The sequence below is a fragment of the Schistocerca nitens genome, chromosome 6 (assembly GCF_023898315.1).
Source record: "Schistocerca nitens isolate TAMUIC-IGC-003100 chromosome 6, iqSchNite1.1, whole genome shotgun sequence".
NCBI lineage: Eukaryota > Metazoa > Arthropoda > Insecta > Orthoptera > Acrididae > Schistocerca > Schistocerca nitens.
Window position 1 is genome coordinate 725,695,272 of NC_064619.1, and position 25,244 is coordinate 725,720,515.

The window sequence follows — 25,244 nt, forward strand, 5'->3', positions numbered from 1 at the left end:
ATGACGTCAAAGATGGCTTTCTTAAATGCTTGATGATAATACTTTTTTGTTACATGCTTGTGTGTGAAAATTATTAACTATGGGAGAAAAAATTCAATGCATAACTTAATGAGACATTATGACTGTTGAAGGGAAACGCATTTCAAGACAAAAAATAAGAAATCAGAAAACGACGCAACACGAAATTATTATCCAAATGGGACGGAAATCAGGATAGATGTGGTATACATGTGTAGACAAACAAATGATTGCAACTTTAGATAATATGGATGATTTATTCAAGAGAGAGAGTTTGACAAATTGAGCAAATTAGTAACATATTGCTTCACCTCTCTACGTTACGCAAGGAGTTAAGCAGTTATTAATCTTCGAACTGATTGACAGACTCGTTACATATCCTCCTGAGGGATGTTGCGCCAAATCTGTCCAATTGGCACGTTAAATCGTCAAAATCCGGAGCTGGTTAGAAGGCTCTGCTCAAAATATCCCAAATGTTATTAATGGAGATGGCATCCGACGACCTTGCTCGCCGAGGCTGGGTTTGACAAGCTAGAAGGTAATCTGTAGGAACCCTCGCTACGTGCAGGTGGGCTTTATTTTGCAGAGATTTAAGCCCAGGCTGCCTTGCCATGAGCCGGCCGCGATGGTCTCGCGGTTCTAGGCGCTCAGTCCGGATTCGCGCGACTGCTACAGTCGCAGGTTCGAATCCTGCCTCGGGCATGGATGTGTGTGATGTCCTTAGGTTAGTTAGGTTTAAGTAGTTCAAAGTTCTAGGGGACTGATGACCACAGATGTTAAGTCCCATAGTGCTCTGAGCCATTTGAACCATTTGAACCTTGCCATGAAGGGCAACAAAACAGGGCGTGGAATATCGTTGACATACTACAGTGCTATAGGGATTCTGCAGATCACAAGCAAGTTTGTCCTGCTATGAAATAAAGTGGAATCCCAGACCATCACTCCAGGTTATCGGGACATATGGTGCTTCACAGCCAGATTGTTATCCTATTGCTGTCCGAGGTGTCTACAGACTAGTCTTCGATAGCCTGGAACCTCACTGACTGGAACAGAATTGTCTTCAGTGATGAGCCCTGCTTCGAACAGAGCCCCGACGGCCAGTAAAGACGCGTTTGTAGACGCTCTACAGAGCAGTAGGATAATGAAGTTGTTGTCACCCTCTATAGTGACGGACTGGGGTGTCATTGCAGTTCATAGAACGACATGTTTGATTGTTATCCACGGGACCTTTACAGTAGAACGATACGATTCGTCGACGATATGCTATGCTCTGTTTCTATTCCCTTCGTGGTAACCCACCTTGGGCTTACATTTCCACAAGAAAATTCCTGCCTGTACAAGGCGAGAATTTCTGCTGCTTTTTCTCATGCTTGCCAAATCCCGTCTTAGCCAGCAAGACCACTATATCTACCCAGATGAGAATGTTAGGAGCATTATTGGCAGAGTCCTCGAACTAGCTGGGGACATTTTGACAGAATTTGGCACAGCATCCCTCAGGAGGCCATCCAACAACTCTATAAATCAGTGCCAAGCCGAATAACTACTTCCTCAACGGTCAGAGGAGGGAATATGCGTTAATGACTTGCTCAATTTGCGAAGTACTTTCTCTTGAATAAATCATCCAATTTCTCTGAAACTATAAAAAATTAGTTTGTGTGTACATGCACGTCACATCCATTAATAAAGTCCCATTCAGTTAATTCCTTCGTGGTACAGTTTTCACTCAGAGTATTTCTTTGTGATGTTGTTTTTAATGTGGGCCTATGTACATTGTCCTCATTCTGTATGGACGGGAGATCAAACGAGATTCTCGTGATTTTGTGATCATGTGAGTGGGCTCGTGTTGAATTGAAAGAAACTGGGTGTTCGGCACAATAGAGAGAGGAAGATATTTTTCCACGCTCTTAAATATACAAAAGTTAGAGAACAGAAAGAAAGGTTAATGTATTTTTATGTTTATTTGCACTTACAAAAATGGTTCAAATGGCTCTGAGCACTATGGGACTCAACTGCTGAGGTCATTAGTCCCCTAGAACTTAGAACTAGTTAAACCTAACTAACCTAAGGACATCACAAACATCCATGCCCGAGGCAGGATTCGAACCTGCGACTGTAGCGGTCTTGCGGTTCCAGACTGCAGCGCCTTTAACCGCACGGCCACTTCGGCCGGCTTTGCACTTACACCTGGCCATTTGTCAGTGTACAAGTGAGCTGAAGAGATGTATGCCAACATAATTTTATTAAAAAGAATATTTCCTTTTAGTAATAGTTCATTTTCTACTCACACACACAACGTATATTCATTTCAACAAATTCAACTTTGTTTTTAATTATACTCTTAACTTTGATAGCTTTTTCTACTCATTCTGAGAAGAACATCCTCACCCAAAGTATAGGTACGATTTAATACAATTTCCTTATCGAATGAAACGAAGACTGGAGTTGTAGTGAACACCCAGTTATATTATTTATGCTCGTTCACATTAGCGAATAAGAACTGTCACCTTATGTAAGACAAAACAAAACGTCAACAAAAACACAAAATATCGTCCGTGTGAAAACAGATACGGTTGATCTGTGGAACTCTTTAATTTTATTTTTATAAGTTTAATGCGAGTGTGATTCAGAATGTAATTGAAAATTAAGTGAACCGAGAACATTCTTCATATATAACCAAGATAAAGAGATGGACTCATCAATCTGTTTGACTATTGTCCCTGTTATTCTGATTTCCACTCACGTTCCTTTATGTTATTTGTTGCTTCTTTATCGTTTGTTGGAATTTTGTCAAATTCACTTACGTCGCCAGTAGGAGGCTACACGATATATTGACGCAATGTCCACTGGATAGATCTAGAATCTCTCCAACAAAACTGCTTCTGGTGTGGTGCCAAAGACTCCTGTGAATTAGCGGAACACACGGCTGGGCAGGACTTGCCCGGTTTCACAAACAGAAGACTTTGCATCAAGATACTTGCTGCAAAATTTATGACAGTGGTGATAATGACTTCATGATAGGTCTTCAACGCTTGCAGTGGTAGCTTGTAGTTTTGTATGTGGTGTTGCTTGCTTTGTGTGATAGTATATGAAGATGTTTTGAGAATTTACGCATTCCATCCAAGTGGACTCCTGTTTTGCTGGAGATGAAGATGTTTCATAAAATAGCTATAGTATTAATACATAGTGATGACTGACCTTTTAAGAGTAAGGATATATTTTTCTGCCGGTTCATGTTCAATTTGTTGCCTTCACACCATCACTGCATCTCCCATTCCCCCAGTTCAGCTCTGGAGTTCCCTGACACTACATCTAACGATGTCGTCGGCATTGGTCACCGTGCCGTCGACTTTGTCTCCTTATTCTAATTGGCAGAAGAGAGGTTCAATTACAAGATCCCAAAATCTCAAGTCGAGCCCTGTGCGTACTCCCTAATAGTTGTTTTGATTACTTTTTGTATGCCAGCCAAGAATTGGACAACTGTATCCATGTAGTAGTACAGACATTTGAGTTTCTGTACTCCTTGCATCTGTACAAATAACTGTAAATTGTCGAATACCCAAGAGATCTCATACAACAATGACATCGCGATTTTTTTTAAGAGATTGAACTATCGTTTCTATCGCCTTCTTGAATTTCTTATGAATACTTCTCCCTTTGCCGGTCGCGGTGGTCTCGCGGTTCTAGGCGCGCAGTCCGGAACCGTGCAACTGCTACGGTCGCAGGTTCAAATCCTGCCTCTGGCATGGGTGTGTGTGATGTCCTTAGGTTAGTTAGGTTTAAGTAGTTCTAAGTTCTAGGGGACTTATGACCACAGCAGTTGAGTCCCATAGTGCTCAGAGCCATTTGATTTTTGAACTTCTCCCTTTCGTAAAGCCAAATTGACGTTGATTAAGCTGATTGATGCTACCATCTGCTACAAAGGTGTATTTCCTGAACATTTGTAAGTGGGTTAAACAGCTTACAGGATTAACGTCATTCCCCCATGGACCTTGCCGTTGGTGGTGAGGCTTGCGTGCCTCAGCGATTCAGATAGCCGTACCGTAGGTGCAACCACAACGGAGGGGTATCTGTTGAGAGGCCAGACAAACGCTTGGTTCCTGAAGAGGGGAAGCAGCCTTTTCAGTAGTTTCAGGGTCAACAGTCTGGATGATTGACTGATCTGGCCTTGTAACACTAACCAAAACAGCCTCGCTCTGCTGGTACTGCGAACGGTTGAAAGCAAGGGGAAACTACAGCCGTAATTTTTCCAGAGGGCATGCAGCACTACTGTATGGTTAATGATGATGGCGTCCTCTTGGGTAAAATATTCCGGAGGTAAAATAGTCCCCTATTCGGATCTCCGGGCGGGGACTACTCAGGAGGACGTTGTTATCAGGAGAAAGAAAACTGGTGTTCTACGGATCGGAGCGTGGAATGTCAGATCCGTTAATCGGGCAGGCAGGTTAGAAAATTTAAAAAGGGAAATGGATAGGTTAAAGTTAGATATAGTGGGAATCAGTGAAGTTCGGTGGCAGGAGGAACAAGACTTTTGGTCAGCGAATACAGGATTATAAATACAAAGTCAAATAGGGGTAATGCAGGACTAGGATTAATAATGAATAAAAAAATAGGAATGCGGGTAAGCTACTACAAACAGCATAGTGAACGCATTATTGTGGCCAAGATAGACACGAAGCACACGCCTACTACAGTAGTACAAGTTTATATGCCAACTAGATCTGCAGATGACGAAGAAATTGAAGAAATGTATGACGAAATAAAAGAAATTATTCAGATAGTGAAGGGAGACGAAAATTTAATAGTCATGGGTGACTGGAATTCGGTAGTAGGTAAAGGGAGAAGGAAACGTAGTAGGTGAATGTGGATTGGAGGAGAGAAATGAACGAGGAAACCGCCTAGTAGATTTTGCACAGAGCACAACTTAATCATAGCTAACACTTGGTTCAAGGATTATAAAAGAAGGCTGTAGACATGGAAGAATCCTTGAGATACTGACAGATTTCAGATAGATTATATAATGGTAAGACAGAGATTTAGGAACCAGGTTTTAAATTGTAAGACATTTCCAGGGGCAGATGTGGACTCTAACCACAATCTATTGGTTATGAACTGTTGATTAAAACTGAAGATACTCTAAAAAGGTGGGAATTTAAGGAAATGGGACCTGGATCAACTGACTAAACCAGAGGTTGTACAGAGTTTCAGGGAGGGCGTAAGGGAACAGAAGACAGGAATGGGGGAAAGAAATACAGTAGAAGAAAAATGGGTAGCTTTGAAGGATGAAGTGGTGAAGGCAGCAGAGGATCAAGTAGGTGAAAAGACGAGGGCTAATAGAAATCCTTGGGTAACAGAAGAAATATTGAATTTAATTGATGAAAGGAGAAAATGTAAAAATGCAGTAAATGAAGCAGGCAAAAAGGAATACAAACGTCTCAAAAATGAGATCGACAGGAAGTGCAAAATGGCTAAGCAGGCATGGCTAGAGGACAAATGTAAGGATGTAGAGGCTTAACTCACTAGGGGAAAGATAGATACTGCCTACAGGAAAATTAGAGAGACCTTTGGAGAAAAGAGAACCACTTGTATGAATATTAAGAGCTCAGATGGAAACCCAGTTCTAAGCAAAGAAGGGAAAGCAGAAAGGTGGAAGGAGTATATAGAGGGTCTATACAAGGGCGATGTACTTGAGGACAATATTATGGAAATTGAAGAGGATGTAGATGAAGATGAAATGGGAGATATGATACTGCGTGAAGAGTTTGACAGAGCATTGAAAGACCTGAGTCGAAACATGGCCCCGGGAGTAGACAACATTCCATGAGCACTACTGACGGCCTTGGGAGAGCCAGTCCCGACAAAACTCTACAATCTGGAGAGCAAGATGTATGAAACAGGCGAAATACCCTCAGACTTCAAGAAGAATATAATAATTCCAATCCCAAAGAAAACGGGTGTTGACAGATGTGAAAATTACCGAACTATCAGTTTAATAAGTCACAGCTGCAAAATACTAACGCGAATTCTTAACAGACGAATGGAAAAACTAGTAGAAGCTGACCTAGGGGAAGATCAGATTGGATTCCGTAGAAATATTGGAACACGTGAGGCAATACTGACCCTACGACTTATCTTAGAACCTAGATTAAGGAATGGCAAAACTACGTTTCAAGCATTTGTAGAGTTAGAGAAAGCTTTTGACAATGTTGACTGGAATACTCTCTTTCAAATTCTGAAGGTGGCAGGGGTAAAATACAGGGAGAGAAAGGCTATTTACAATTTGTACAGAAACCAAATGTCAGTTATAAGAGTTGAGGGGAATGAAAGGGAAGCAGTGGTTGAGAAGGGAGTGATACAGGGTTGTAGCCTGTCCCCGATGTTATTCTATCTGTATATTGAGCAAGCAGTGAAGGAAACTAAAGAAAAATTCGGAAGAGGTATTAAAATCCATGGAGAAGAACTAAAAACTTTGAGGTTCGCCGATGACATCGTAATTCTGTCAGAGACAGCAAAGGACTTGGAAGAGCAGTTGAACGGAATGGATAGTGTCTTGAAAGGAGGATGTAAAAGCAAAACGAGGATAATGGAATGTAGTCGAATTAAGTCTGGTGATGCTGAGGGTACTAGATTAGGAAATGAGACACTTAATGTAGTAAAGGAGTTTTACAATTTCGGGAGCAAAATAACTGATGATGGTCGAAGTAGAGAGGATATAAAATGTAGACTGACAATTGGAAGGAAAGCGTTTCTGAAGAAGAGAAATATGTTAACATCGAGTATAGATTTAAGTGTCAGGAAGTCGTTTCTGAAAGTATTTGTATGGAGTGTAGCCATGTATGGAAGTGAAACATGGACGATAAATAGTTTAGACAAGAAGAGAATAGAAGATTTCGAAATGTGGTGCTACAGAGGAATACTGAAGATTAAATGGGTAGATCACATAACTAATGAGGACGTGTTGAATAGGATTGGGGAGAAGAGAAGTTTGTGGCACAACTTCACTAGAAGAAGGGATCGGTTTGTAGGACATGTTCTGAGGCATCAAGGGATCATCAATTTAGTACTGGAGGGCAGCGTAGAGGGTAAAAATCGTAGAGGGAGACCAAGAGATGAATACACCAAGCAGATTTAGAAGGATGTAGGATGCAGTAGGTACTGGGAGATGAAGAAGCTTGTACAGTAGCATAGAGAGCTGCATCAAACCAGTCTCAGGACTGAAGACCACACCAACAGGATTAACGTGTTCTTAACCCACAGACGTTTCGATTGTACTGCTTTTTCTTATTTTCAGCTGTCTTAACGCCTATGGACTTTTACGTGTGAGGAAAGTTAAAACAAGCACTCTTCAAAGTGCGCCGAGTGTCGCACTATTTTGCCTATCTTTCCTAGCTTGGCACCGCTTTCTAAGGTTTCCCGCTAGCTAGTGTGTCGTGACTGTCTGGCAGAGGAGAGTTTATCTATCGTGCAGAGAGCTGAGCTGTGAGAGAGGACAGTCTGGAACGCCACCACTGTTGACGGTACCAGTGGGCCAATGACAGATGCCTTGGCCCTATTCTGTATCCTTCCGCCATTTTGCCGATCGGTTCGGTACACCAAGCGCACCGAACAGTCTTGTTTTGGATACAGAGCCCCAACAAAGGTCCCGAGTTCGAGTCTCGGTCGGGTACACAATTTTAATCTGCCAGGAAGTGCCTTCAGTTAGTTGCATAGACGGAACACATCTCCAAGAACCCAAAAAATAGTTTGAGAGAGTGTCAAAAAATAAGAAGGTGCATAGAACGTCGTTGTAGCTCGCTCCCAAAGATAAAAATGGTGAAGTAGCCTGCTTTCCTACATGATACATCAAATATTTGTTTCGTAAAACAAAATTTACAAAATCACTTTTTCGAGAGCGTGTGACGAGTGTAGCTATAGAAGTTCGTTGTAGTTTATAACATGTATCTGATGAATCAAAATGCTTCATATATGGTGGTATAGTCTGAAAACATCGTGGCGGGAACCTTTCATCTCTGTCTACTGTTTCTCAGGATTCGACCGCAGATAAATGCTTATCGCAGATAAATACAAGTTAAAGTATAAAGACGATTGCTGCTAGTTTCATTCGCAGTAATTTACGTTGTGCTCTTAGATTCTGTCTGACCACATTCTCGGAAATCGCTACGTATTCCGAAAAAAAATGGTGAATTATTTGTGACAGGAAGTAGTATCGCTGTCACTGTCAGTTGTTTCACGCACAGTAGTTTCATCTTTCATTTCTTCAACATATGGAGAAATCGGAGATACCCGTTGCTGAGAAATTGCCCTCTTACGTGTAAATTACTACCAATATTTCAGAAAAATGCCTAACTTTGACTATTAATAAAGTCTCAGAATGCGTAGCAAATACGAAGAGGAAAATAATATTTTCGCATCCAGCGGTAAACAAACCTACACCCTCCGCCACGGAATTTCGTTCCCTCACCAAATTCGTGTGCTGTAGGAGCTTTATTTTAAGTAATTCCAGTTGGCAGAGACGCAGGCTAACTTCGTTGGCGAATGATATGTGTTTAAGCCGTAAATGCATGAAATTTTGGAAGGTTTCCTCTATCAGATTTCACAAAATTACTATATATTGTTACTTAAGAGTTTTAAAAGCGTTTCGATAATTAATAATTAACCATTTATGGAAAAGAGTACGTGAAGTTACAAGTAATTTCAGCTAACACATATGTAATATACGTAAGCAGAGCCGGTGTCTTGATATTTGTCTTTAAACTCTTAATTGCATAAAAATGACGGCTATCTTGATAGAATATTGACTGAAAACTGTTTTTCTTTTTACATATTGCAGTCATTCACAGTAACAACATAACCTAACCACATTGCTAAAAAAGGAAAATAGTCTATTATAAACTCACTTTCCAACTGGATTCGTCCTGTGGTGATTCTTTAGTAACACAATCACTAAATTTAAAACTAAAACCGCTCAATATGGTTTAAAAAAACAAATTATAGGTGTAAAGAAACCACAGACAACCTAACGACAGGGTCATACCGAAATGCAAGGTACAGTTGTCAAAAAATCTGCGATAGGACAGTTCGGTAACAGGTCTCAGAAGGCTACTGAATAGGAAATTCGGATGAAGAACGGAAAATGACGTCACTACCGAGACTAACCTACTGCACCAATCGGTGTGAACGATATACACTCCTGGAAATTGAAACAAGAACACCGTGAATTCATTGTCCCAGGAAGGGAAAAGTTTATTGACACATTCCTGGGGTCAGATACATCACATGATCACACTGACAGAACCACAGGTACATAGACACAGGCAACAGAGCATGCACAATGTCGGCACTAGTACAGTGTATATCCACCTTTCGCAGCAATGCAGGCTGCTATTCTCCCATGGAGACGATCGTAGAGATGCTGGATGTAGTCCTGTGGAACGGCTTGCCATGCCATTTCCACCTGGCGCCTCAGTTGGACCAGCGTTCGTGCTGGACGTGCAGACCGCGTGAGACGACGCTTCATCCAGTCCCAAACATGCTCAATGGGGGACAGATACGGAGATCTTGCTGGCCAGGGTAGTTGACTTACACCTTCTAGAGCACGTTGGGTGGCACGGGATACATGCGGACGTGCATTGTCCTGTTGGAACAGCAAGTTCCCTTGCCGGTCTAGGAATGGTAGAACGATGGGTTCGATGACGGTTTGGATGTACCGTGCACTATTCAGTGTCCCCTCGACGATCACCAGTGGTGTACGGCCAGTGTAGGAGATCGCTCCCCACACCATGATGCCGGGTGTTGGCCCTGTGTGCCTCGGTCGTATGCAGTCCTGATTGTGGCGCTCACCTGCACGGCGCCAAACACGCATACGACCAACATTGGCACCAAGGCAGAAGCGACTCTCATCGCTGAAGACGACACGTCTCCATTCGTCCCTCCATTCACGCCTGTCGCGACACCACTGGAGGTGGGCTGCACGATGTTGGGGCGTGAGCAGAAGACGGCCTAACGGTGTGCGGGACCGTAGCCCAGCTTCATGGAGACGGTTGCGAATGGTCCTCGCTGATACCCCGGGAGCAACAGTGTCCCTAATTTGCTGGGAAGTGGCGGTGCGGTCCCCTACGGCACTGCGTAGGATCCTACGGTCTTGGCGTGCATCCGTGCGTCGCTGCGGTCCGGTCCCAGGTCGACGGGCACGTGCACCTTCTGCCGACCACTGGCGACAACATCGATGTACTGTGGAGACCTCACGCCCCACGTGTTGAGCAATTCGGCGGTACGTCTACCCGGCCTCCCGCATGCCCACTATACGCCCTCGCTCAAAGTCCGTCAACTGCACATACGGTTCACGTCCACGCTGTCGCGGCATGCTACCAGTGTTAAAGACTGCGATGGAGCTCCGTATGCCACGGCAAACTGTCTGACACTGACGGCGGCGGTGCACAAATGCTGCGCAGCTAGCGCCATTCGACGGCCAACACCGCGGTTCCTGGTGTGTCCGCTGTGCCGTGCGTGTGATCATTGCTTGTACAGCCCTCTCGCAGTGTCCGGAGCAAGTATGGTGGGTCTGACACACCGGTGTCAATGTGTTCTTTTTTCCATTTCCAGGAGTGTAGAATAGGGCCCCTGGCTGCAAGTCAAGAGAGGGCATACTTGTTTGAAGTAGCTCGCACAAATGGCATTTATTGTGGACCAGTTGAGATGAAGAGACTTGAGTTGCTCGAACCAGTGACTTACGGATACTAGTTGTAAGGCGTTGATGTTCCTTGGGTATCTAGCATTTGGATTTATACTATGTCCATGACATGTATACAGGCTGAAACGTAATTCGCGCACTCCTCACATGACAGCGTCAAAAAAAAAAAAAAAAAAATTATATCACAAAATATCGTCCAGAAATACATCTTGCAGAAAAAGGACGTTATAGAGTGGCAGTTTGGCAACGCTGTATCCACATGAACGATGACTGCCTCTGTCAGCGCATGTTTCTCGTGCTATGCAGTCAGTGAAACGGATAGAGTTTTGTGTTAGCATGCAGGAGGTCGATGGTTCGATCCTGTGTTGAAACATATGCTTTTTATTTGGTAAATGTAGTCCATCTCGCATCTTAATCGTCAACAGCGATTGCAGTGGGTCCTCTAGAAAACATTGGCACTTACATACTACAATCTAAAAAATTGAAGATTGTTCTGCTTTGAAAGATGCCCTTTCCACGTCGTGGGCGTGAATTTATTCGCATCACTTCATCTGCTACATTCGTAACCTGTTTTCTTTGTGCCCTCCTCCAGTAGTCGAATAGATTAGTAACAACCACTATTCATGCCTCGTTCAGACCTTTTATATCTCGTTAGGGCCTTATGTTACCAGAAGTATACGAATAATTACCAAACTCGCCTACTTTATGTATGTGTTATCACCATGGTTCCACTAATTATGCCTTTCAGTATTGATTCTGGTAACTGCATGCAGTTTCGTACGTATCTCAATGCATTATCATTATTACACTACTGGCCATTAAAATTGCTACACCAAGAAGAAATGCAGATGATAAACGGGTATTCATTGGACAAATATATTATACTAGAACATGTGATTACATTTTGACGCAATTTGGGTGCATAGATCCTGAGAAATCAGTACCCAGAACAACCATCTCTGGCCGTAATAACGGCCTTGATACGCCTGGGCATTGAGTCAAACAGAGCTTGGATGGCGTGTACTGGTACAGCTGCCCATGCAGCTTCCACACGATACCACAGTTCATCAAGAATGGCGATTGGCGTATTGTGACGAGCCGGTTGCAATGCCACCATTGACCATACGTTTTCAATTGGTGAGAAATCTGGGGAATGTGATGGCCAGGGCAGCAGTCGAACATTTTCTGTATCCAGAAAGGCCCGTACAGGACCTGCAACATTCGGTCGTGCATTATCCTGCTGAAATGTAGGGTTTCATAGGGGTCATATGAAGGGTAGAGCCACGGGTCGTAATATATCTGAAATGTAACGTCCACTGTTCAAAGTGCCGTCAGTGCGAACAAGAGGTGACCGACACATGTAACCGATGGCACCCCATACCATCACGCCAGGTGATACGCCATATGGCGATGACTAATACACGCTTCCAATGTGCGTTCACCGCGATGTCGCCAAACACGGATGCGACCATCGTGATGCTGTAAACAGAACCTGGATTCATCCGAAAAAATGACGTTTTGCTATTCTTGCACCCAGGTACGTCGTTGAGTACACCATCGCAGGCGCTCCTGTCTGTGATGCAGCGTCAAGGGTTACCGCAGCCACGGTCTCCGAGCTGATAGTCCATGCTGCTGCAAACGTCGTCGACTGTTCGTGCAGATTGTTGTTGTCTTGCAAACGTCCCCATCTGTTGACTCAGGGATCGAGACGTAGCTGCACGATCCGTTACAGCCGTGCGGATAAGATGCCTGTCATCTCGACTGCTAGTGATACGAGGCCGTTTGGAACCAGCACGGCGTTCCGTATTACCCACCTGAACCCACCGATTCCATATTCTGCTAACTGTCATTGGATCTGGTTCAAATGGTTTAAATGGCTCTGTGTACTATGGGACTCAACTGCTGTGGTCATCAGTCCCCTAGAACTTAGAACTACTTAAACCTAACTAACCTAAGGACATCACACACATCCATGCCCGAGGCAGGATTCGAACCTGCGACCGTAGCAGTCGCACGGTTCCGGACTGCGGGCCTAGAACCATTGGATCTCGACCTACGCGAGCAGGAATGTCGCAATACGATAAACCGCAATCGCGGTAGGCTACAATGCGACCTTTATCAAAGTCAGAAACGTGATGGTACGCATTTCTCCTCCTTACACGAGGCATCACAACAACGTTTCACCAGGCAACGACGGTCAACTGCTGTTTGTGTATGAGAAATCAGTTGGAAACTTTCCTCATGTCAGCATGTTGTAGGTATCGTCACCGGCGGCAACCTGGTGTGAATGCTCTGAAAAGCTAATCATTTGCATATCACAGCATCTTCTTCCTGTCGGTTAAATTTCGCCTCTGTAGCACGTCATCTTCGTGGTGTAGTAATTCTAATGGCGAGTAGTGTATTATTATTAATCTATCGATGAGACTGTGGAAACATCACGTGTACTACCGCCAGGGACACAGTGTAATTCTAAATCGTACATTTCACAATTAACGGTGTCAGGATGAATCCTGGAGAACAATGTCTGTCAAAGGTTTAACGCGCGTTATGTGGAACAGAGTGCAGGACTGACAGCGTGTCTCTACTGCATGCACTGTCCACCAGATAGGGACTATTTGCGGGCGGAGTAACGCGCCCGTGACAGACTCCAGTGTATATGCGTACACATATCGAATTTTCTCATTGCAAACCTCTAAAGCAGTTGCAGCGTATGGCATACACAAACTATGAATATGTGGATATGCTTCTGGTCCTTGGTGCATCTAGTAACTGGGCTGGTGTTGCCAGGTGTGAATCTGCTGCTAGATATCCTCGTCAACGCCATCCAGATAAAAATGTGTTTTGTTGTCTGGAGCTGCGACTTCGGCAGTCAGGTTCTCTCCTTCCACCATCATGTGACAGAGTTCGTCCACGAACACTCTGTACTCTAGCTATTGAGGACGCTATTCTGGAGGTCATACACAAGGAACCTCAGCTAAGTACACGTAGCGTACCAAGGCAGCTGGGTGTCTCGCAACGCGTGGTTGTTAACGTGCTGCATGAGCATGGGCTGCACCCCCATCATTATGTTTTCACGTCAATTCTGTGAATGGTTCCAACAACAAGACGAAGCCAACGATGAGTTTGTGAACACCGCAATATGGTCAGCTGAAGCGGCATTCAATACGCACAATTCCCGCCAGTGGTGTGAGCTTAGCCCGCACATCACCCACAAACATGGATATCAAGTTCGCTTCGGTATCAACATCTGGGCCAGAATATTGAGCGACAGGTGTTTTGGCCCCTACATGTTGATTGACTGGTTGACTGCAAGAAGATATCATGATTCCTCTCAAACTACACTCCTGGAAATGGAAAAAAGAACACATTGACACCGGTGTGTCAGACCCACCATACTTGCTCCGGACACTGCGAGAGGGCTGTACAAGCAATGATCACACGCACGGCACAGCGGACACACCAGGAACCGCGGTGTTGGCCGTCGAATGGCGCTAGCTGCGCAGCATTTGTGCACCGCCGCCGTCAGTGTCAGACAGTTTGCCGTGGCATACGGAGCTCCATCGCAGTCTTTAACACTGGTAGCATGCCGCGACAGCGTGGACGTGAACCGTATGTGCAGTTGACGGACTTTGAGCGAGGGCGTATAGTGGGCATGCGGGAGGCCGGGTGGACGTACCGCCGAATTGCTCAACACGTGGGGCGTGAGGTCTCCACAGTACATCGATGTTGTCGCCAGTGGTCGGCGGAAGGTGCATGTGCCCGTCGACCTGGGACCGGACCGCAGCGACGCACGGATGCACGCCAAGACCGTAGGATCCTACGCAGTGCCGTAGGGGACCGCACCGCCACTTCCCAGCAAATTAGGGACACTGTTGCTCCTGGGGTATCGGCGAGGACCACTCGCAACCGTCTCCATGAAGCTGGGCTACGGTCCCGCACACCGTTAGGCCGTCTTCCGCTCACGCCCCAACATCGTGCAGCCCGCCTCCAGTGGCGTCGCGACAGGCGTGAATGGAGGGACGAATGGAGACGTGTCGTCTTCAGCGATGAGAGTCGCTTCCGCCTTGGTGCCAATGATGGTCGTATGCGTGTTTGGCGCCGTGCAGGTGAGCGCCACAATCAGGACTGCATACGACCGAGGCACACAGGGCCAACACCCGGCATCATGGTGTGGGGAGCGATCTCCTACACTGGCCGTACACCACTGGTGATCGTCGAGGGGACACTGAATAGTGCACGGTACATCCAAACCGTCATCGAACCCATCGTTCTACCATTCCTAGACCGGCAAGGGAACTTGCTGTTCCAACAGGACAATGCACGTCCGCATGTATCCCGTGCCACCCAACGTGCTCTAGAAGGTGTAAGTCAACTACCCTGGCCAGCAAGATCTCCGTATCTGTCCCCCATTGAGCATGTTTGGGACTGGATGAAGCGTCGTCTCACGCGGTCTGCACGTCCAGCACGAACGCTGGTCCAACTGAGGCGCCAGGTGGAAATGGCATGGCAAGCCGTTCCACAGGACTACATCCAGCATCTCTACGATCGTCTCCATGGGAGAATAGCAGCCTGCATTGCTGCGAAAGGTGGATATACACTGTACTAGTGCCGACATTGTGCATGCTCTGTTGCCTGTGTCTATGTGCCTGTGGTTCTGTCAGTGTGATCATGTGATGTATCTGACCCCAGGAATGTGTCAATAAAGTTTCCCCTTCCTGGGACAATGAATTCACGGTGTTCTTATTTCAATTTCCAGGAGTGTATTTGCCTGATGTGCTGGAAGATATTCAACTACATGTTTGCCAGAGGATATGGTTTCAACATGACGGTGCAACTCAACACTCTGGAATTTATGTGCAACAGTATTTGGACAGAACATTTCCAGGAAAATGACTCAGACATGGAGGTCCAGTTGTACGGCCACTGCGTTCACATGACCTAAATCCCCTGGATTTCTTCCTGTGAGGACACCTGAAGGAGCATGTGTACCCTACTCTGGCGACGAGTGTGGAAGAATTGGTAGCACGTGCTCGTGTTGCTCTTGTAACGGTGAATTCAGCTTTGGTGCTGATCAGACGGGCTGTGCAATATTTGGACGTGCAGGGAGGTCGCATGATGTAATCCTCGACCTCCTGCATGCTAACCTAAAGCTCTATCCACTGCACCAAGTGTACAGCGCGACTAATACGTGCTGACAGAGGGAGTTAGCATATTTGTGGTTACAGTGATGACAGACACCCACTCTTTAATGGCCTGTTTCTGCCAGATGTACTCGCCGGACGAAACTTTGTGAGATATATTTTTTTATCGCTGGCATATGAGGGGTCGCGCGGCGAAACTCGAGTGCTCGAATTTCGCTTCACACTGTATACTAGATAGCTGTGTCATGTAGCATTATACATTAACAGGTACCGTACCGTAATCTGGTATTTGGTAAAACCACTTTTTCTAACAACCACCCACAGACAGTGCGCACCTAGAATGCATTAATAACTGATGCGGTGATGTGGCTGCCCACAGTGTACTCTACTTTTTGTATAGGATAAAGTTTTTCTACCGACTGTATGTTACTAGTTGAACAATCGGTTTGCTAGACGTTTTAACGATATTTTACACTGGTCATGTCCACCAAAAGTAATTCGTGTTGTTAACAGTATAATACATAATGACATTTTCACTCTGCAGCGGAGTGCGCGCTGGTATGAAACTTCCTGGCAGGAAGGTAGGAGACGAGGTACTGGCAGAAGTAAAGCTGTGAGTAGCGGGCGTGAGTCGTGCTTCGGTAGCTCAGTTGGTAGAGCACTTGCCCGCGAAAGGCAAAGGTCCCGAGTTCGAGTCTCGGTCGGGCACGCAGTTTTAATCTGCCAGGAAGTTTCAGTATAATACATAGTTGTTTTCTGTTTCTTTACAGCAATGTTTCAGGTTAGCTTCTGTAGCATTTTCCTGCGCCTTTTATGTCTGGATTTGACTGAGGGTCGTAAGAGAAGGTGGATGATTATGGCAGTTTTCAAACCGCAAACATCCGCTTCTAAAGGGAAGCTACTGTTCCTAATTGTAAAAATATTTATGGCAAACATTTGATCTTTTAGACTCAATGTATCTCTGAAGTTTCCTTGGGCCGGTTCATTTCCTTAGGCTGCTTTAATTACGACGTAAATTAATTAAAATTTTTTTTTTAATCTGAGTCTTTGTTGCTGTTGTTAAAATTTCATTTTGGAAGTATTCTGTTTATGACTCGAGTGATTGTAACTGGTTGTTCTGAAGAGGTCGTAGTTATGATGCTAAAATGTATTTAAATTTTATTTAATCTCAGACTTCATTAACAATTTGTTGCTTTATTAAAGTTTAACATTAGGGGCGTTCTATTTGTGAATCTCGCTATTTCAGCCAGTTAATCAGTCAGATTTTGTCTGAATGATTATGTTTATTCATGTTATCAATAAAAGCGTAAATATTGTACTGGTAACCCAAACTCACTCATTCGATGCCACCCTTTAATCCTAAGGGTCCAAATTCAATAATCAACATAGACAGTGAGGAATTCACAATCCAAGAAATACTGTATCAGGAGAGCCAGCGACGTGATAAGTAGAGATGAAATTCAGCGTCCAGTTTCGTCTGTCAGGAATTGAATGTATCAGTGACCAGGGTCAAAATATTGAGCGCCGGCCGTGGTGGCCGTGCGGTTCTAGGCGCTACAGTCCGGAACCGTGCGGCCGCTACGGTCGCAGGTTCGAATCCTGCCTCGGGCATGGATGTGTGTGATGTCCTTAGGTTAGTTAGGTTTAAGTAGTTCTAAGTTCTAGGGGACTGATGACCTTAGAAGTTAAGTCCCATAGTGCTCAGAGAAATTTGAACCATTTGAAAATATTGAGCACTTGACGTGCCAGTCGTGAAAACAACCACAATAATTGTATCGGTGGTTCACGTCTACCTTTTTTACGGTGTGGCAAACCTTTCCTCCAGACGGCATGTCAATAACTTGCTTCGCTATTATCACTAATTGATCCGATTCCAAACATGTTATTTTGTCAAAGCATTCTTCTAATGTTCTTCCCAATATTACAGAAATGTTAGTTTCATTTAAGCGTAACAGAAAATCGTAGTTCGACAACATTAAAGGTTAAAAGTTACTTGCGAGTCTTTGAGTCGTGGCATACTGGGTTCGAAATTTAATCTCCATTAGATTTTGCTGAGTTCATAATAAAAGAAAAAAGAATTATTGTTTCTTCGATGAGCAAGCAGAGCAGGATGATAAGCTGCAATACTGGCTTACACATTCCAAGGTTTATTTCAAATCTGTGGATTTACGACGGCCGGAGTGGCCGAGCGGTTAAAGGCGCTACAGTCTGGAACCGCACGACCGCTACGGTCGCAGGTTCGAATCCTGCCTCGGGCATGGATATGTGTGATGTCCTTAGGTTAGTTAGGTTTAAGTAGTTCTAAGTTCTAGGGGACTTACGACCACAGCAGTTGAGTCCCATAGTGCTCAGAGCCATTTGAACCATTTGAATTTGATTTACCACGTGAGTTATTTGACTGCAAAAGAATTTTCAGTATTTTAAACGTGGACCCATACTTTAGGATGGGTTTCATCTGTACTTACATGTGTTCCATGCTGCTCACGACGTCAGCTCCCCTAGGGTCACGATTCATCATCATCTCTGGATGCCTGGTCTTCAGAGAGAAGTAGGTGTCCAATCCTGTCTTAACCCTCTCTATGCGGCATTTGCAGTTTATGTACATCCTTCCGATGCGTGCGTCTTCTGAAGTAAATGTAAACGTCGATTATTACACAAAATTTTTCAATAATCATAGAAAAAGCATTTTAATAGCTATAACTTGAAAGTAGGTTTTTAATTAAGTTTTCAGACTTGCACCTGGTTCAAAGATGTCCTTCATCATATCCTATCGTCACCCAATTTTTTCACTTCTGTGTCACAACTTCACTCAACTTCCTCTCTAGACGTTTCTGAATCTACTAATTGTGACCTTCTCCTTCCAACTACAGTTAACATTTCCTGGATGCCATAGTGGATGCTCCAATAACCTGGGCCACCTCTTGGTAAGTATCTTTTGTAGTCTTGCGTCCTTAGTTATTGCTGTATCCCCCAGAAGCTACGAAACGTATATGAGTGACGAGCTGGCAATTCCCAGTTCATGCTTTCGCCTTACATCATACCGCAACCCTGTGCTCTCTAACCCCTGTGTCGGTTTTGATGCTCGTTATTAACTCAGGATTATTTGTTGCTAAGAGGTCAAGCGTGTTTTTACAACTGTTTACGATTTGCTCGTATTAATTTCCAGAGAATGCGTTTAGCACTATTACGGATGATGTTTTATGCGCACCTCCGGAATTAAGCATGTATTTTTGCCAAGAAATAGAGGGTAGGTTAAAGTCACCACCAACTACTATCGTATGAGTCGGGTACACGGTTGAAATGAAAATCAAGTTTTCTTTGAGCCTTTCAGCAACTGTATCATCTCAATAGGAGGGTCGGTAAAAGGATCCTATTATTATTTTATACCGCTGCCTACAATGACCTGTGCTCATACTAACTCACAGGAAGTATCTACTTCAATCTCGCGACGAGATAAACTAATTTTAACAGCAACAAATACGCCACCGCCAACCGTGTTTAGCCCATCCTTTCGGAATACCGTTAGGTTCTTCGCAAAAAGTTCGGCTGAGCTTATCTCTGGTTTTAGCCAGCTTTCAGTGCCTATAACGATTTGAGCATCAGTGCTTTCCATTAGCGCTTGGAGCTCTGGTAGTTTCCCAACACAGCTACGACAATTTACAACTGTTATACCTATGGTTCCTGTATCTACCTTCTTCCTGTGTTCGGCCTGCACCCATCATGAGTGCAGCCCTTATTGTGTTTTCACGAGACCCTCTAACCTAAAAAATCGTCCAGTCCACGCCACACAGCCCCTGCTACCCGTGTAGCCGCCTCCAGCGTATAGTGGACACTTGACCAATTCAGCTGAACCCGCAACCGAACCACCCTTTTGCGCAAGTCGAGGTATCTGCGGCCTACACGGTCGCAGAACCGCCTGAGCCTCTGCTTCAGACCCGCCACCCTGCTCTGTACCAGTGATCAGCACTCGGCCCTGTCGACTATGCTGCAAATGGTCAGCACTGCTTTCATCTTGTAAGCAAGACCGGCAGCCTTTACCACGTCTGTTAGCCACTCGAAACCAGAAAGTATCTCTTCTGATTCGAAGTGGCACACATCATTGGTACCGACGTGAGCAACCACCTGCAGTTGGCTGCACCCTGTGCTCTTCATGGCCTCCGGGAGGACCCTTTCCACATCTGTAATGACTCCACCCAGTATGCGCACGGAGTGCGCATTGGTTTTCTTTTCCTTCTTGGCAGCCAAGTCCCTAAGGGGCCCCATAACGCGCCTAACGTTGGAGCTCCTAACTATCAATAATCCCACGCTCTGTGACTGTCCAGATCTTGCAGGTTGGGAGGTTTCCTCAGAAACAGGACAGGAGACAGCACCTGGCTCAGCAACATTGTCAGCTATCAATAATCCCACGCTCTGTGACTGTCCAGATCTTGCAGGTTGAGAGGTTTTCTCAGAAACAGGACAGGAGACAGCACCTGGCTCAGCGACATTGTCAGCCACAGACAGCACCTGGAAGCTGTTTGTCAGACGAACCGGGAAGGCCTTACGTGCGACCACCTGTCAACTCATTCGCTGCCAGCTACGCCCCACGGCGACCTCCCACTCGACCACAGGTCAGGGGTCAGCCTCAGAGCAGCAGTAACTGTGCTGGCCACCGGTGAGGACCGAACGGAGGACTCGGACGCGCTGGACGTCCGTTGGATCCCCACGGCCGGCCCACAACAGTAGTGCCCATTCACTGCAACCTTAAGCAATATAACCGAGGCCATCGGAGCCTGGAGCTGAGAGCGAAGTGTCACCAACTGCCTGCCCATACTAAAGGCCGTGGAAAACTAAACTATACGGATAAACGGACTATCGACTCGCGCTGCGCATTTCTACTGTAGACCCTGACGAAAACGCGGGAACTGTGTCTAATAAATTTGATTAATACGCAGAGATTCAAAAACCGAACAACCGAAGCACTCGGGTGAATCTAAATAATTTGCCCCTGATTAGGAACTTGTAGTATGTCCCAAATTGGTTTACTTTCCGATGCAAACGAAAGCGTGAGAACTGTGGCTGAGGTTTTTTATTCAAAATTTAAGCGGTGGAGGAATTCGACCCCGGGACTGCTGACGTTTTGGTTAGTAATGAAATACTCTACCATACTTTTCTTCTTTTTTATGTGTTCACGTCATTCTGATCGTAACTAGTCGTTGTATTTGTTCAGGGTGGACGTCCTGTGATGCTTGTGCAATTTGTTTGTTGATCCATTCACTCAGTTTTCTTTTTCTTCCGACTGAACACGCTGAGCTACAGCGCTGGCAACCTCTAGACCATGGCTGCTAGTAGCTCTTACCAACTACAATCTGGCCTTATCTGACCAGGCCACGGTTTTCCAGTCCTCTAAGGTCCAACCAGTAAGGTCACGACCCCCTGGGAGACGCTGCTGGCAATATCGTGCTGCTAGAAAATGCACTTGCGTAGGTTCTCTGCAGCCGTAGCCCATTAATGAGAAATTTCACAGCACTGTCCTAACGGATACAGTCGTCGTACATTCCACGTGATAAGAAACGAGGCAGAGGCTGTAGAACGAAAATTGCAGTAGAGATCGTAGTGCCATTGCGTACAGAAAGATGTGTGGTCAATATAACATCTCAGAGGTCCCAAACTCGCCGCTAGAGGGTCCCGGATGCAGACGCACGTGACTACACACCGGGAATGTGCACACATCGACCGTCCATTGCAATCAGGCCTGATGCAAACAGATAAATGGGAGATTCAAACGAAGAGCAGAGGGGTAGAGCACGTTTAATTACACCGGAAGGAGTGAGGTCAACGAAAATTCATCGAATAATGGCACAGGTGTACAAAGAGCACTGCAAGTCCGTGGCAAGGGTAGCGGCGTGGCGCAAGCGAACGGATGCCGATGATTGATGACGCACGGTCTGGAACGCCACACCCCATTGCCGGTGGCACTGTCCGCCAAGTGGAAACCCTCATTGTGCAACAATGGTTAAGGAGTCAACCACAGCTCCAGAGGTCGAATTGAGAGTCGTAATTGCGACGGAAATGCAGTGCTCTCCGTACAGTTCTGCCATTCTTTGATAAATTTCCCGGTCCCTGTACTCCTTCTATTCTAAGCAAATCTGCTTGAACACTTCGCTCTTTTTTGAACCATCTATAGCTCTGTTCCCTGCATTAATGAGTGCAACTGATGTCCAACGCGTCCACGTGATCACACTTTGCCTTAATTATCGCATAAATTTACCTACCAATATGTGGCTCCTATACAATGTCAAATTCCCACCCCTTCTTACACTGAACTTCTTCGAGCAGTCTACACCATCCGCAAACGCGACTCCAGCAGTTCTGTTGTGTCCTGTCTAATGTTAAATCCTAGTAAACTGCCGCACCTATAACGACACATTCCGTCAACCTTGCAGGTGCACACTCTCCACACGCCCTCCCAACGAAATTTCCACAGTCTCCTTCTCCCAGTAATGAAATGCGTAGTGACATTTAATCATCCTACCAACTATAGTGCCACCACACCTAATCATGCCTCCATTACCTTTCCCTTGCCATCTTTTCCTACTACATTTACCCTTCGTTTTAAATTTCAGTGTGATGCTTGATTTTAAAATCATAGTTTTCTACATCATGTTTCACATGCATTCTCATTATTTTGTTTTTCCTTTCATTATCCCTATTTTACATTAACTACGAGAAAACGCAAGTTTAATTTATATAAAACCATCATTAAATTCACCTTAACCAATTTTAAAATCACTTGTAAATATGTCATCCTTAAATTCGCTGAATTTCGTCTTGTGCATACTACCCATTTGGCTGAGGAGTCGATGGACTGTAACGCTAACAGCCCAGTAGTCGCGTGGATGGGTCGAGGAAGATGGAATACCAAAACATAAAGCCGTAGTTGAATTTCTGGAACATCTTAACAAGTTTAACGAAAATCTCAGAAGCATCTCATCTCAACCTCCGTTCGTTTATTTTCCTGCTGTCCAAACAAGTTTCAGAAAGATTTCAACATTTGTTCTCACAGTCATTCTGCACCATACTCGTATTTACTAAAGCTTCTGCCTCAGGGACCAAATTTACTGCAGGGGCTGCTCATTCAGCTCTTAATACTCTTCTCTTCTTAGTACTGTCTGCAGGAAGAGCGCTTCGTTAGTATAACTTACAACTGCCTGATATCACTGAGAAACTGCTGACTTTCTGGATGAACCAAAAAACTCTTGTTAAATATGTAGTGTTACTGCTGGAAACCATCGCGACATTGAGCTGCGCTGGTTTTATCGAAATCCAACCAGCGAGTGGCGTGTTCGAGTCTGTCACAAGGATTCTTGGAGGTATTTCTTGGTTGCAAGGTGAATTGTACGAGTGAAATTCTGCCACTAAAACATTCAAACATTCTCAATTTGGTCTCGCTGTGTCGCACTACCAGCTCGCCTGGAACTTGCGTGAAGAATCCGTGACTGTGTAACTGGTCATTAGTCTATGCTCTGCTTGGATAGTAAAAATTATTCAGAAAACAGAGTCTGTAGCAGTCTCTGTTCATTTAAGCACAGTAACAGCACTAAAATTAGATTGATTAATTAACTAATGCAACAGGTATGTTTGTAAACGATTTGTTCAAAATTGAAGAGCGAAATAGTAGTTTAAGGAATCAACTCGAATCTCACAATTATGGTTTGGGGATTTGAGAAGAGTTAACTAGAATGGTCATAAAGCCGACTGACCTATCTCGTCGGGCAGATGCGTCTCCATCCTGAGCCAGCCTCGTACAGACGCTGTGGCCCTCTTGATGTCCTCTTCATCTGTTCCCAGTTTCTTCCTGATGGTCTCCATCTGCTAACGCGTAGCAGGGATGAAGCTGCAGCGATCGCTCATTGCTGGTATTCTGTAAGCAGAAGCAAGGGCGCATTGCCAGAAAGTCACCGCTGATACTCTAAGTTCTCAAAATGTAGAGGGCGTGGGTGCAAATTTCGCCGCTCGTTACAAATAGAGTTGGTCGTCGACGCAGTATGACCAGTTTTTTGTCCATTTGAAAATAAACAGCTTTTAGAGTTCCGTACCTCCCATCGGTAAAAACAGAATCCTTATTGTATCAATTGTATGAGTAAATTCTGTCTGTTCTTTTGGACATGTCCGAAAGAATAGAGACCACGCGGAATTCGCAGCTGCGATACCTATTACGTATATGGAGGTGGAGGAGGGAGAAAGGAAACGGAAGGGGAGGAACTATTGGTGCATCGTCAGTGGCGGTAAGTGATAATGTGTGCCACATCGGGATTCGAAGCCGAGAATTCCAGCTTACTAGACAGTAGGGTTAACCACCGTGCCACGCGGACAGGTGTTTACAGCAAATGAGCGGACTGTCTTAGCACGCCTCGCGGCCCACCCACATTCCCACCCAGGGCCATCTGTCTGCGGTCCCTGCCTGTGTCTTTCACGGCCGCTATTTTGAGGTTCCCGCAGGACGTCGGACGTACTTGTGCATCTGCACTGAAGGAGGTGGATTCGTTGCCCATTGAGGTGAATCAGTCACACGAACGCGTGGTGTCTGTTTGTAACACCATAGCTCTAATGCTCTACTCATCTATTTTGTTTTTTTTTATTATTTAATATTACACCGTTAAGAACTTGTAAATGTTTTTGATTGAATAGATAACACAAAATTGTATATACTTTTCTTTGTTAAAACTTTGATGTCGTAGTTTGTTTCAATGCAAAGTAGTGTATCTGTAGTGTAAATACTTTGTCCCATTTGGAGGGAACAAAACTTACTGTATATAATTGTAATTCTGTGTGAATAATTTTTTGTAGACATGTTAATATGTGTAAAGGTTCTGTCTTATTTAATGTATTTGTTTGCTGTTATGTAAACTGCTGATCCTCACTTAGGGCTCTTAGTTATTCTGTATGTAAAAGGTGTAGGGGTTCCCCTCGGGAACGGTACAGCGCAACGCGCGCAAAATGTGGTTGGCCTAGGTGGAAAAGGTGGAACTGATAGTCAGTCGGGGACGAGCAAGCAGTCGGGGACGAGCAGTCGGTCGGGGACGAGCCAGCAGTCAGAGATGAGCTACGAGTCCGTGCACTGCCGTGTAAAAGTTGCATAGTACTGGTTTCGAGAGAGGCTTTTCTGTTATTTCCCAATGCCTCGGATGGATGGATAAATAGCTGGGCTATTCTGGAATTTGCATCTGTCTTCGCCACCAAGAAACGACAGAGTCCAGCAATTCTGCCTGCAATTCCACCTACCAACATGCAGTTGCCACCACATTGCGCAATCATTGCAACGTAATATTATAAGGATGTACAGTGAAGGATCAGCTTAATGGATGTGTTATTATGCTGAAATATAAGGTAATGTGTACCTGAATTTATGTACCTAC

General features: G+C 44.9%; 1 protein-coding gene across 1 annotated transcript in view; it reads right to left on the bottom strand.

The window, feature by feature from the left end:
- Positions 1-23,745, bottom strand: part of LOC126262197 (retinol-binding protein pinta-like) — a 257,634-nt gene extending 233,889 nt beyond the window's left edge. Inside the window, exon 1 of the mRNA XM_049958613.1 lies at positions 23,589-23,745. Coding sequence (XP_049814570.1) covers positions 23,589-23,697 — 109 coding nt within the window. The 5' untranslated portion in view covers positions 23,698-23,745. The remainder of the gene's footprint in view (positions 1-23,588) is intronic.
- Between the last annotated feature and the right edge of the window lie 1,499 nt (positions 23,746-25,244).